The 13743-nt window shown below is 35.7% G+C and overlaps 1 protein-coding gene across 3 annotated transcripts in view; it reads right to left on the bottom strand.

Annotated features, from left to right (window-relative positions):
* Positions 1 to 13743, bottom strand: part of GABRB2 (gamma-aminobutyric acid type A receptor beta2 subunit) — a 127257-nt gene that overhangs the window by 44067 nt on the left and 69447 nt on the right. For all 3 annotated transcript variants that reach the window (XM_008498701.2, XM_008498703.2, XM_008498702.2), the window contains one exon: positions 12844 to 12926. In XM_008498701.2, coding sequence (XP_008496923.1) covers positions 12844 to 12926 — 83 coding nt within the window. The remainder of the gene's footprint in view (positions 1 to 12843; positions 12927 to 13743) is intronic.

Below are 13743 nucleotides of genomic sequence, written 5' to 3' on the forward strand. Positions count from 1 at the left end.
GGAATGGCTGGAACAGAGATGAAGATTAAACCTTTTATCTTCAGTTTTGAACTCTGATTCCCATAAGACCAAAGCTCAAGTTTTAATCAGGCTCAAGAGCTCTCTGTAAAAGTGAGCCATGTTAAGGTTTACTTTAAAGTATGAGAATATGTTAAGATGCCTGTTTATATATCACCATTAAAAGTGGGAAGACTCGCCCTTAAATTGGAATTACATCAATGTATTCAAAATTTGATGTTTGGCAAAATTACAACCATTTCATTTGCAACAAGCATTATGATTATTTATAAAGTGGTTTTTTTTTCAAATTCCTTAAAAATCAAAAGCAAGTTGGCATCCAGCCAAAGAACAGTGTCCCTGAGTAGTTTCAAGGCTAAGAGCCAGTACATATGTAAATATGTGCAAATAGGAGCTTAGTGTTTAGTTGCAAAAAAAAAAAAAAAAATCATCTTCAAAAATAAAGAAGGTAATTAAAAGTTGCATCAATCAGTAGCACAAATCAGGAATGTGCAAAGTACAAATGCTACTTAGATCTGTCTTACTTTCAGTATCACCCATCCAAAAGAAATGGTTTTGTTTTTTAAAAAATATATTTCAATGATTATTTTGTACACTATTTTTAAATATTTTCTTTTACATAAAACCAGAATAATCAGTTGCTAGGGATTCCAATGCTGCAAGCATCCTCTCTCAGCAGACATTACAAGATTTACATGATTTATTGTATTTAGAATTCCTCTATCCTTCCAATGAAACACACAGATGCAGCTGTTAAACACACGGGTTTATTTCCTTAGGAATGCTAACATATTCAGCAATACAATTCAGCAAATACAATCAATTCCAAAGCATTATCAGCAGCACATGAGGAGTAAAAGAAAAACAGAAGTCTATGCTGTAAATAGCACACTATAGGGTAAAATGCAAATTTTGGCCACAGTGAGGTATGGAGTTTTCTGCCCTCATACCAGAATGTAAACCACTTAAATCTCATCTCTCCATAAATGAACAGAGAGAAGCAAAATCTAGTTCTTGATCAACAGAAGAACAACTTAGGCAGGAGCTTAGACACATTTTGCAGGAGAAATGTACACTGCATTTACGTAATAATACTGTGGATCTTTGGGGACTTGCAAAATGCTGTTCTTGAAACTTGAAAGGAAAGGAATACTCCAGTTAGTACATGTACACAGCACCACCAACATCAAGTATGGGACAGCAACATGAGCAACTCACAAGATAAGTGCATGGCACCTGCAGCTTTTTTTTCTGATGCTCATCTTCTCCCCTGCACATTCATGTTATTTTCTCTCCTTTCTTTATCAGGGAAGGGGATGAATAGAGAGCATCTGTCATTCAGATTCATTTAATTTAATTCATTTAATTGCTGGGCCAGTGTTAAACTGTGATAGTTGTATGGGAAGAAGTTGCTTGGCATGGATACCATCCCTAGGACAGTAATTCTGACAGAACAGGAGTCACCAATATTACTGTTCATCTTATCCATTTTAGCTCTGAAAAAAAAAGGAAAAAGAAAATAAGATAGATAGGGACAATACACAAAAAGAAAATATACTGTGTTCTTTGCCCCTTTCCAGAGTTTCCCCAAAACAGAGACAGAAAATGTGTCAGGTAACAGGTTACAAAAGTCCAGAAACACACAAAAAATTGTACCAACTAAACCAACAAACTAAAATACACCAACTAAAAGCAAAATTGAAAAGCAAAACCAGAACTTACCAATATTTCAGTATCACTCAGGTTGTCTTTATAATATTTTGACACAGATCAGTTTTCCAGAAGCAAGATGTTGAAGAGTCTTGACTGTTCCAGTCTGTGTTCAGGAGAAGGAAATTCCAATTCTCTTGAAGAGCTCCCAGTGTGCCCAGATGAGCTGACACAGAGTAAGACACAGGTACCTGCTCTGCTTTTATGAAAATAATTCACATAGCAGCCCACAACAGCTCTTTATCTTGGGTAAGGCTGCATCTGCTATTGAACACACACTCACATCCAACAGATGTTGATTGTCAAATAACTGTTTCAGAAAACAGGATAAAAGTGGTGAAGTGGTGATTTCACCAAGAATTGTGTGAGATTATGCAGAAAACATCAAATCCTTGGATAATCATCTTTCAGACATCAATAGAGGCACCCAGATTCAGCACAGTACTTGATTCTGTTCACAATAATTGTAGACTACTACTGTTACAAGTTGTTATTTCCCAGATGGTGTCATCTCACATAATGTCAAAGTGGAAAGGTGTCTTTTCAGACATATAGCTGAATACTGACTTCAATCAATTCCTTGTTTTTCTGATTTTTCTGTTTACCCTGTTATTATGCAAGGTAATTGCCTGGGCTGATGTAACATCTCAAATTATGGCTACAGTCACACTTCAATCACAAGATGAGAGAAGCTTGTAAGACAGAAAATATAAGTAAGGGATTGCTCTGCAGATGAAGAGTAGAAATATTACACACTATAAAGGCATTTCCAATATGTTCTGTAAAACTGACTATTCATATCTGTGCTCCCTACACAATAAAGACAAAGTATATATTGTGCAGTTACAGAATACAGCAAATTGTCTTTTAGATAAATGTATATATATAACAAGAAACATGTTACAGAGCCAAACATCACAATAAAAATTCTTAGACCATTAAACAGGAGAAAAACTCTATTTTGAGAGAAGAGATTGAGAATTACAAGGTATACAGAGATACTTCATTCTAGGTGGTGAGAAGAGTATCTCTGTAACTGAATCAAGAGATAGGCATCAGATCACACCACATAGAAGATCATATACGGGAGTAAAATTATACCAGTTCTTTACCTCATTAACTCAGAGATGCTCTTGTCAAGTTACAGGGCTACTTGTATAATATATTAATATATAATATTTTAATTTATTCTCACAATAGTGCCATTCAGTTGTGTGACTTATAATGTAATTATTTACAGTACAATCTGCACAGACTCTGTTTCAGATTAATAACAGCACATATCACCTCTGAGGAAGATGCAGCAAGACAGGACAGGCTAAACCAGACACACCACTCCTTTCCACTACTGCAAAGAAACTTCTTCACCATGAGGAGGGGTCAAGCACTGAACAGGCTGCCTAGAGAAGCTCTGTGCTCTTCATCCTTGCAGGTTTTTAGGACTAGACTGGACAAAGCCCTGAGCCAATTAGTCTGACCCAAGTGCTGACCATGTTTGGAACAGGTTAGACTAGAGAGGTCCTTTCCATCCTGCCTTATTCTTGAAGTATGCCTTGAAATATAAACACCTATTAATAATCTACTTAGTTACCTCTTACCCCACATTAAAAACTGAAAACAATAAATCTAAAATATATTTTAAAAATAATAAGCAAAAGAACCCCAAGCCTTTTATAAATACCACATAAATGATTAAGACTATAATCGTAACAATTTCTCTCAACTACTTAGATGTCCTTTGCTTTATAAATGTTCTTCCACAAAACATATTTTCGAGAATGTAGTAGTAGCAGTACTATGTGATTTAATTTTGACTCACAAAAAAAACACATAGGGAGAAAGTCAGAATTTTTCATCCATAGAAGATAGAATTCTTCTGAGCTTCTATCAAACCAGTTTTGGACAGTGTCAAACACATATGGAATGCTAGGAGTGGCATATGGATCAGGAATATTTCTAAAACTAAGGAGTCATTTCCTTGTGTATTACTCCTTTTATTACTTGCACACCAATGCAATGTCTGACCAAATCTGTAATTGCATTTTCTCTATCTATTAGAGTAGCATTAGGTTGATGGAAAATGACAACTAATTCCTCTAGCATTGCCAAAAGCTGGGTCGTATTATGGCTGAATTATTTTTAAATGAACTATTATTATTGTAAGCAACACTAACTCTGAACTCATTATATAGATTTAAGACAGGAAATTGGGACTGCATCCAAAAATAGAAAGGAGCTTATATTTTCTAGGCACAGGTGGAATTTCAACAGTCTGAACTACCAATACCAAATAATATGAGGAACTGAACAATATTAACTTGGTTTAACAACATTCTCACTGTTAGAAAGCTGCAATATACTGATCAAAGGAATGAAGTGATTGATACCTAACTTTGTCAGTGCTTCTGCTAACTTAATTTCTTCTCTTATTCCACCAAAGTAACATTGTGTTTCCCAACCCATGGAGAAGACATGGAGAGTCAGCCCTTCTTTCAAACCCCAATGTGATAATGAAAACAAAACATGACCCAATTCAAGCTGACTTCTATTTGCCTTCCTCTACCCCAAATTTAAATATTTTGCATTTGAGTTCCAGTAAGTAAAGGAAATTCAGAGTTTCGGAAAAACAAAACAAAAATACCCAAACAAAGAAACCCAACCCTGCTGGAGAACAGAGATATTTCTGCTCTTTACTAGGAGCCACTGTAGAGGGTTAACCTTACATTTCAGAGATAAAGCTCCAATTCCTACCCTAGAAATTTAATCCAAATGCAACAGCATCAATGGAAAGTGACCCAGTATAGAGCACACTGCAAATCTGGTCACTTGGCTTGTGCCTCATGGAATAAATTCAATTATTTTCAAACAGAGGAGAAATGTGAGTGAGCATTGCTACATCTCACCCAAATCTCTGAGTGGTGGCAGGGGGGAAAGAAGGACACTGCTTCCCAGAGTAGGGTAGGAGCTGGTTCCGTTTTGGTTATTTTGCACACAAGCCAAGCCTGCTTGTCAAATTGCATCTGCATGTACAGTTTGATTACTAAAATGTGTATTTTCTAGCCCTTCCCCCACTTAAATAATTCAGCCTTAGCATAACTATCAGTAGCCAAGTACAAATACAGGTCAGACTCATGATAGACTTTAAAAGAGGCTTATTTTTTAATTTTGAAAAGCTAAAGCATGTGGATGTTTGGTTTGGCCCTTAAATTTTGGGATAAATAGTTAATAACCTACTTTTTGAGCAAAAATGTTTCAACATTTTGAAACTATTTTCTTTGGGGAGAAACATCAAAGGCGTTTTGGCCACTACCTACATCTTCCTGAGTTTCTCAGCTGCCTGTTCTTTGTTCCTTGCCTCCAAAAGATATCAGGACCTGAATATACTTTTTTCATTGGGTAAAAAAAATGAATCAATGGAGGATATTTTGATTTTTCACAGCAAAAATTTACTGATATTTATTTTCTAGATAACAGTGAGAGATTCTGGAGGAAAAAACTGTCTTGGGAAATAAAATTACTATATAAACACACTTCTTTTTATAGGTATGTGATGACTGAGAGATAATCACACCCTCCACTAACTCCTAAAATATAAGACCTGAAGTCAGGTGATTCCAGCATCTGGTATTACTATTTCTTAAAACTATACTATTTTGAAGAAATTATTTCATTCTGAAGAAGATCATTAACTAATTAAGTAAAATAATACCATGGACGTTGTTAGCTTTCAGTGTCACTTCAATTACTTACATTGATTTAAAAAAAATAATTTTTACAAGGACTTAAACTTCAGAAGTTTTGCTCATTAAAAAAGAGAAAGGGGAGGGAAAGAATCCCACTGAAAAAGTCACGTTAGCTGTTATGAACTCAATGCAAATAAACCTCACAAGAGTCATCTGTTCCAAAACCTACAGCTGTCACAACAACAGAAAAAAGTAGGACAAATTAATGTGCCATTCAGCCAAACTCAAGAAGCCCTGCCACCTTCACCCAGTGACCAGAAAATTGCTGGTATTACCACTTCAAAACAATGGCTACTTATTACCAGGGCCAACAGCCCCTGACATGGGGCAACCTCTTGCTGGGAGGAAGACGATGGATGCCAGCACTGAACACATTTTTTCTGCCCCTTTGAGAGATCTGTGCAGTTTCAACTGTGATTCTACACTTAACAGTGAACAAGTCCAACACTTAAGATACACCAGAGAGCAAGCAAAAAAACAATTGCTTTTGTGCCTAAACCAAAGTAGAAGAACTTGGCAGAAAAATAATATTACTTGTAGAATCAACAAACATAAAGGTTGTCTGAATTTTCCACTGAATGAATCAAGGTTTTACACCATTTTAAGCATAGCAAAATTCTACTGAAAATATATATACTCCAAGGAAAATAATAAAAATAAACTATAATATCAGATCACATAATACGTAGATGTTCTTTGCAATATCACTTAAAAATACTACTTTTTCTTGATGAAATCACCAGTTACAAGGTGCTTGTAATGAATACTAGACTGACAGAAAAACATTTGCCTGAATTATGAGAAGCTATAACAGACATCCTACTACTTAGGTTAGTAAAAAGCAAAAAGAGTGAATATTTACCTTGCAGAATTCATCTAGAAACCTTGCAGAATTCATCTAGAAACCTATCAACAACATCAGCCTTCCACTCTTCCTCATCATTTTGTGCACATATAATTATCATACTGCTAGCAATACATTCTTTTGGAAGGCATTTTCCTGCAGCAGCAGAGATGTCTTAATGGACTCAGTTGTTCTCCAAACCTTTAGCAAATGAATCTGGTGCTTGCTATGGACTCCTTGAACAGGGCCCTTTTTGTTTCCAATAATCCCTTGATAAAAGGCAGGGGTTTTGTGCAATAAGGACAAAGACACTCTATCTCAGCCTGAACATAAAAGACAAAATGCTTTCAAGTTTTAAAACTACTTGCATTTTGTGTCTGTATCTTTATGATTCTATACAGCCTTCATAAGCAAATGTAGAATGACTGAAAAGAAGAGCTCCAAGCTGTGAATTTCTCTGTGGAAATCTACATTGCCTGGATTGTCCGGTTATAAGCAGAGATTGAATAGTAGCATCTTGGATTCCCTTTCAAATTTAACTTCAGGTTGCTTCAAAGCATTAAGAACATGACACAAGAGTTTCTGTATAATTCTTTACCCATTTGCAAATGGAAGATCATGTTCTTTGTGTTATGAGAGCTTTCAAAATGTAGACTACTATAAAAATGCAGTGCAATACAAAGAAATAAATATATTTCCTTTTGTTACCCATCGGGTAACTTATGTTATTTGTGTTTCAGGCTGAAAATATCCCTTGTTGTTGGGGGTGAAGTTATCAAAATCTTACAAACACTGATTCACTTGTACACAACTCAATCTGAAGAAAATTGCTAATGGTTAGGCTAAATTTCCTTCCCCTCTTCAGACTAGCCAGAAGATTCATCTACTTCTAGATAAAGGGGTTTTTTAGCCCTTACTGAATCATCCCAGCTACACACTGGACAGAAGTAAATGATTTTCTGTTCATTACCAGTGTGCATTATGCCACTGAAATTATACCTGTTCTCAAAATATTTGAGAAAAAATTCCCAAGGACAAAAAAAGAAAAAAGAACCTGTCCCAAGGAAGGCACACAGTAAGTTGGTGTTGCCAAAATGGTCAGTGTGGGCACTGAGGTAGAATTGAGTGATTGCTAAACCATGTATGTCTCTTTCCCTCATGAAGTGTTGTATGGGTTGAACTGTCATAAAATCCAAATTAAGACATCCAAACATGTAGATGAACAAGGAGGAAAAAGGAGCACTTGGTCGGGTCAGCTTCTGCTGATGAAAGAATATTCTCTGTACAAATCAGGGGGCCAGGATGAAAACCAGACTGAAGGTACAAAGGAGAAGGGGCACATCTTAACTTGATAAATGGAAAGGAAAAAAATATTTTAAAAAATGAACCACTATGAAGACTCTACTTTTCATTGGCCCCAAAGTCATAATTAGCTTTCTACTTTGTAATTGTTGCAAGTGACATGTTCCTATGGTATCTTCTTTGCTGCACACTCCACTTCCTGAGGACAGAGGCAGAGACTCTTGCCCAGCATCAAGCACATTCATCTCTAACCCAGAAAAGCCTTGCCTGGCTGACTCCTGGAGTTCTGCCATTTGTCCCCTGTGCCCTGATTATAGCTTTGATCGACAGCCAGAGCAGCCATCTGCAAAGTACTCAAGATTTCAGCAAAAGGCATCTTTGATTTCTTTTGAGTGCCTTAAATGTGCTTGTAATGTCACCTTGGGCACACAAAGATGATTTCTGTTTCTCTTGTTGATGAGTTTTCAGATGATCTGATTAGAAAGTGTTTGATACCAAGCTGCACTGCCACTGGGAGGAATGGTATTCTTTCCTCTCTATTCTTTTAGGCTTTTTCTAAATTCTGTTATGGAAGTTTTTAAAGTATTGGTTTGTGGTCCTGTGGCCTATCTGTCATGAAAAAGAAAAAATAAACCAAACACACACAAAAACAACAGAAAATCAAACAAACACACAAACAAAAATTTAAAAATCTTTCTGATCCAAACACCCCAGGCTGTTATATAAATGAAATATCCTGAAAACAATTATTTCTCATTCATCAGCAAAGCAGCCCTTCCTCCTCTGTGCAGTGTTCTGACTCTGTCCTTTTCCTCTGGTCAGTGTCTGAGAGGCAAGCTCCTTGTTAGCTTAGGGGGCAGAGAACAAGGAGCTTTAATGCACTTTTTTAATGCCACATCTTTGGCATTGACATCAAGGAAAATGTTTCTGAGAGTATACTTCGAAGAGGAACTCAGCAGGTTCTTGTTTGTTCCAAAGAAACAAAGAAATGGAAAAAAATAAAAACCTATCACAAAGCAGGTATTTTCTGAATTATACCTCAGTATAACATAAATATAGCTATGCCGCACAGATCATAAAATTAGGAGTTGAAGTGAATTTTCATCTCTGAGGCACCACAAATTGAAACAGACAAAGATTCAAATGTACCAGAGGATTCTTGAATTACTGTAAAAATATTCAAAAGAGTCACAATAATTTCTCTCTGTTATGCCAGACGATATGCAATATATTTCATTTGTTTATATGAATGTGAAGTAGTCTCAAACCCCCTTGTACTAATTTTTGCCTTTAAGCTCCCACTAGTCTTATGGTTGATTAGCTAAGACATTCCTTTCAACAATTACAACTCCAGAGAGGCAGGAAAAAAATTATTCTAGAGCTTTATCAGAAACCCTGCAATTCATACTGCAGTGGCAGAGGTAGGGAGCTGAAAGGAGAAATTTTACTGAGTCAAGTCAATTTTCAAATAAAAAGGAAAAAGCTCTTTGTTGCCTGCAAGTTGGGGAACTAAGAAATGAATGCACAGGAAAATAGATTTCCCTCTGGTTTTATAAGCCTGGTATTCAATTTGTTGGGAAATAACAAAAGAAAGGAAGACAGAATAGCTCAGATTAGACCTTCTTGGAAAAGATGACCTATAGGTTTAGAAGCATCACAGCAAAACCAAACTTTCAAAACTTTGTTGCCCTTTAATGATGAGCAAAGCAAAAAATTTTCACAGAGATGTAAAATTAGCTATACACTAACTTTCCATTCTGAAAACTGATACTATTTGAAGTAGCAGGGAATAGTTGTCTTTCATGTTCAGCAGCTAAGCTTCCTAATACATACACTTCGCTCATTTCTCCCATAATTTCTAATTTGAAAATTAAGCTAGGTTTATGCAAACCTAGAGGAACAGAACTTTTATATTGGCCACACATTTCAGTACTCATAACAGCACATGGAAAAAAGTAACCCAGAAAGCTAAGAAGCAGCCAGTCCATTCTGACATCAATAAACTATATGAGGAGGGGAGAGGAGGAAGGAGCAGAGAAAGAATGGAAGGACATTAGAAACATTGAAATGTATGGGAATTGGAAAAAAAAAAAATCTATCAGGATGTGGCTAGACAATAATTCCTTTTAAGCAAAGTATATCTTACCTGCACTGTATTAACACATTTCATACAGGACTATCAAGGAACAGACAATTAGTAAAAATAAATAAAATATGTGTAGGAAATTTTACTGCACAGAAAGAATAGATCAAGCTTAGTACAGAGAAGGATTACAAGCAAAGCTCTTCCTTATTAGCATTAGTATTCTTTAACATTTGTGTGTTAATGAAATTTCTAATGAAACAAAATCTGCAGGCACTGTTAAAACAAAGGATGATGAGAACAAATATAGCAAGAACTAGATAACCTTGAGGACTGTAGCAATATTAAGAATGTTGATTTATGTGAACAGTATTACGAAATGTCAAGTCATGTGGTTTTAGTACTATGAAGGAAAAAAAACAAAAAAAAAAAAAAAAAGAGAAAAACAAAGATATCTGCCCAAAGCTAGAACCCACTGCTGGAAAATGGAGGAGGAAGGGAAAGACTTTCATCTGTGAGCATCATGCAGTGAAGAAGACAGATGAAGGTGGATTTTGGAAAAAGAACAGGATTAATGCCATAGCATAATGTAATAGCAATTTCAACTTATCCTATTTGTTATTCCTAACAATGGATGAGCATTACCTAGTTCTGCATTTCTGTTAACACGCTATGGTATGAGAAAGCTAAGACAGGCTGGTAAATTCATTGAAATGAAATGAAACCTCTGAGTAACTATGACCACTTTCTTCAAATGTGTCACAAAGGAAGACACTGAGCTTAAAAAAAAAAAAAAAAAAAGTTGAAAAAAACAGTTAATATAATTTCATGCCTTCACAGCCATGAAAGCACTTGGGGTAGAATGTAGAAAATATCTAACCATCACAAGAGACCACTGCTATAGCAGAGATCCAACAGGATCAGAAAGGCAGGAATCTATAGCAGCTAGTGCTACTTCTAGCATGCAGCTTAACCAGCTTAAAGAAGTGACAGTAACTTGAGTACCTCCATTGAATGATTCAGAAAGTCACTTTCAATCTTATTTACTCTACCTACCTACCAGCATTTTTGTCTGAAGGGATTAGATGGACTCAGGTTTTCACCTGAACAGATAGACATATGTAAAGATCAATAATTTTCTAAAGCACCATGAAAGTATTTCAAAACACAGTTCAAGTATTATTTCTATCCACATTCTTTAATGACCCTTGTTACTGCAATGTAACAGGCTAGGTACATACAGTATTCTGATTTAAATCCATTTTACTTTTCTAATGCTGCAACAGTTAAGAGAGGCACAAAAGAGCTCTCCTACAAGGATCCTAAGCCCTTGCCCTGCAAGGATACTAGCCCTAAATTCCTCTGATACCATGAATATTGCACTCTTTGTATCAAGAGGAACAATTTTGAGAGCTTAGTACAGTGTTATGCAGAGCTGTTTCTTAAAAGATAACTGAGCTGGGTTAAAATTTCTACTCCTAATCAGATGAAAGAGAAATTTCAACTCAGAGGTCCCACATTTGAAGTCTGAGTGAGAACAAGTGCTCTCATTGAAAACAGGGACATAATTTAATTTTCAGATTTACATGAGGATTGGCCTGGGAGTAATTTTCTGCAAATATTTCCCAGAGTGGTTTCTCTGCAAATATGGCAAGCAGGGGATATCTAGGTTGTGAATTCTAAGATTCAGGCATCTCAGCAATGTACACAGATGGCAAGACTTGGATGACTGTTTAAAGAATGCTGTAAAGAAAGAGAAAGGATGCTGGCTGTCCAGCTTTCCACCTTACACATACAAGTGGAGAAAATAAAAATTCCAGGTCCTTGCTATGATAATATCTAAAATACACTGGTACAGCAAGTCAAATTCTCAGTGAAAATCTCTGTAGACCAGAACACAGATATGCCAGTAGTTTTCTCACACATTTAAACCAGGCTGCTATATGGGTAGAAGGTTGCAGAGGTGTGAACCAATTCTTATCAGGAATTCGATAATGAAAACAAACAAACAAATAAATAAATAAATCAGCAAACAAGGCTTCATCCATTCTCAAAAGAGTAAAGACCTCCATCACATTTGCCACCTCTATGTTTTAGTACAGAGGAGTGAACTTCAACGATAAATGCTCATTTTGCTTATTTTATGCACGATAGTTATTTCAGAGAGCAGTGTTACAGTTTAATTCAGGAAAGGATTTTTTGTGTATCTTTAAATTACACTAGAATGAATGAAACTTGGACACAAATTTAAAACACATTCTCACAGCTGTACTGAGTTCTTACCAGACTGCAGCACAATCTATGCCTTTGTATGTCAGTACATACAGAAATCCTACATAATCCTTTATAATACAGAAGTTACTTTAAAAATGCACATACTTTTGGGAACTGTATCTTTAAACATGCCATCAATTTTCATTTTACTTGCCACATTCAACTTAATAATAAATCCCAGCTGAATTACCTGTGGTTCTCCTGAAAAAGGAAATGCATCTTGAAAGTGCTGATATGATCTTCATCACAGTGCTAATATTGTCTTTATAAAAGTGATCATTAATTGTTTTTTTCTGAAGTATTTAGATTCCCTAAAGGTTTTTCAGTGAAAAGAGATTTGAAATTTTATTTTGCAAGTTTATCTGCATAGAAAATTTTATAAAGACACCAGCTATTAAATCTATATATATATAACAGACTGTATTGCCTGTGTTGAAAGTTTAACTACAGCAAAGGGTTTGAAAAGCCCCACAGAACACATATTTCAAGGACAACTCTAACATCTTGCCATCATTTATAAAAGGAAACAAGCTGCCATACAGTTCAGCAGTAAAGGAGGATAAAGTACTGATAGTAATCCTCATGCTCCTCACATGAACTCCAACAAGGCATTTGAATGAGACTTTTAAAGCTGTAAATTGCTTATCAAAACACAGACTAACTTTTGCTAATCCTTGTGCCACAGATTACTAATCCATCTGGAAAGCTATTTTTTTTTGTATGTGTTTACAAGGATCTAAACGTCAGCAGGCAGAAAGACAACTAGGTTAGTAGCATGTTAAAAAAAGCTGAAAGAAAAATAAGAAGGCAGAAATCAAAATTCTGAAGCAGTTGACCACAGAATAAGTAGGATTTACAGAAGTACTTACAGCTCTCAATCTCCAGCGTGCAGTTCTGCTCATCCAGAGGATATCTCCGTAGGTCCATCATACAAGCAGCTGTTGTTGTAATTCTAGGAAGGAAAGAGAGGAGTTTATTAATGTGTCTTATTCCAATCTTGCCTTGATTGCACACGGTTGAAAGAAGAAAATATATTTCTATAAAACTGACACTCCTGTCTATTTTTATTGAAATATTGTGTCTGCTGCTTTGGTGTAACTAATGTTGTTCTAAGGTTTTGCCTTCTGGTGGGGGAACAGAGAGTTTCCCCTTTACACACCATTATCACAGTACTCTAAGTATTTAATTGTTATCAACCAATTTATCCTCACAAAATAAAGCATGTATTATGATAGCAGTATTTCTTTCATTTTAAACTGAAGGATTTGAAGCCCAAAAAGAGAGGATCAAAGAAAGGTGGCAGAAAAAAATCTAAGGAGGAACAAAGACACATACTTCATGTAATGGGTTAATACAGTAATCCCTTATTGAAACTAAAGTCTTCTTTCTTCTGTTCAATAGTGCTTTGTAAATGAATATTATTTTATCTTCACATTAAAACCCAAACATTTTCAGGACTCTTCAGACAACATTTAGAACCTACCTATGCCTCTAGATTACACTAAAGCTACATTCATGTGTTTCAAGCTTGCCTTTTAGATGTCAAGAGAAATATCTGTACCATCAAGAAACCTTTTCCCAATAAGCCTCCTGGAAGAATATGACCCTGAGCTGAATATTAATAGAAGCCCAGTTCTCAGCATTTTATTAACTGTGTTCCCGTCAACTATTCTTAATGTATAGACAAAAATCAGGTTTTAATACTATTTTTTTTTTGCCCTGAGAGCACACTATGCAACTCAGAAGTAATTAAAAAACATGTCAATCTG

The sequence above is a fragment of the Calypte anna genome, chromosome 13 (assembly GCF_003957555.1).
Source record: "Calypte anna isolate BGI_N300 chromosome 13, bCalAnn1_v1.p, whole genome shotgun sequence".
NCBI classification, from domain to species: domain Eukaryota; kingdom Metazoa; phylum Chordata; class Aves; order Apodiformes; family Trochilidae; genus Calypte; species Calypte anna.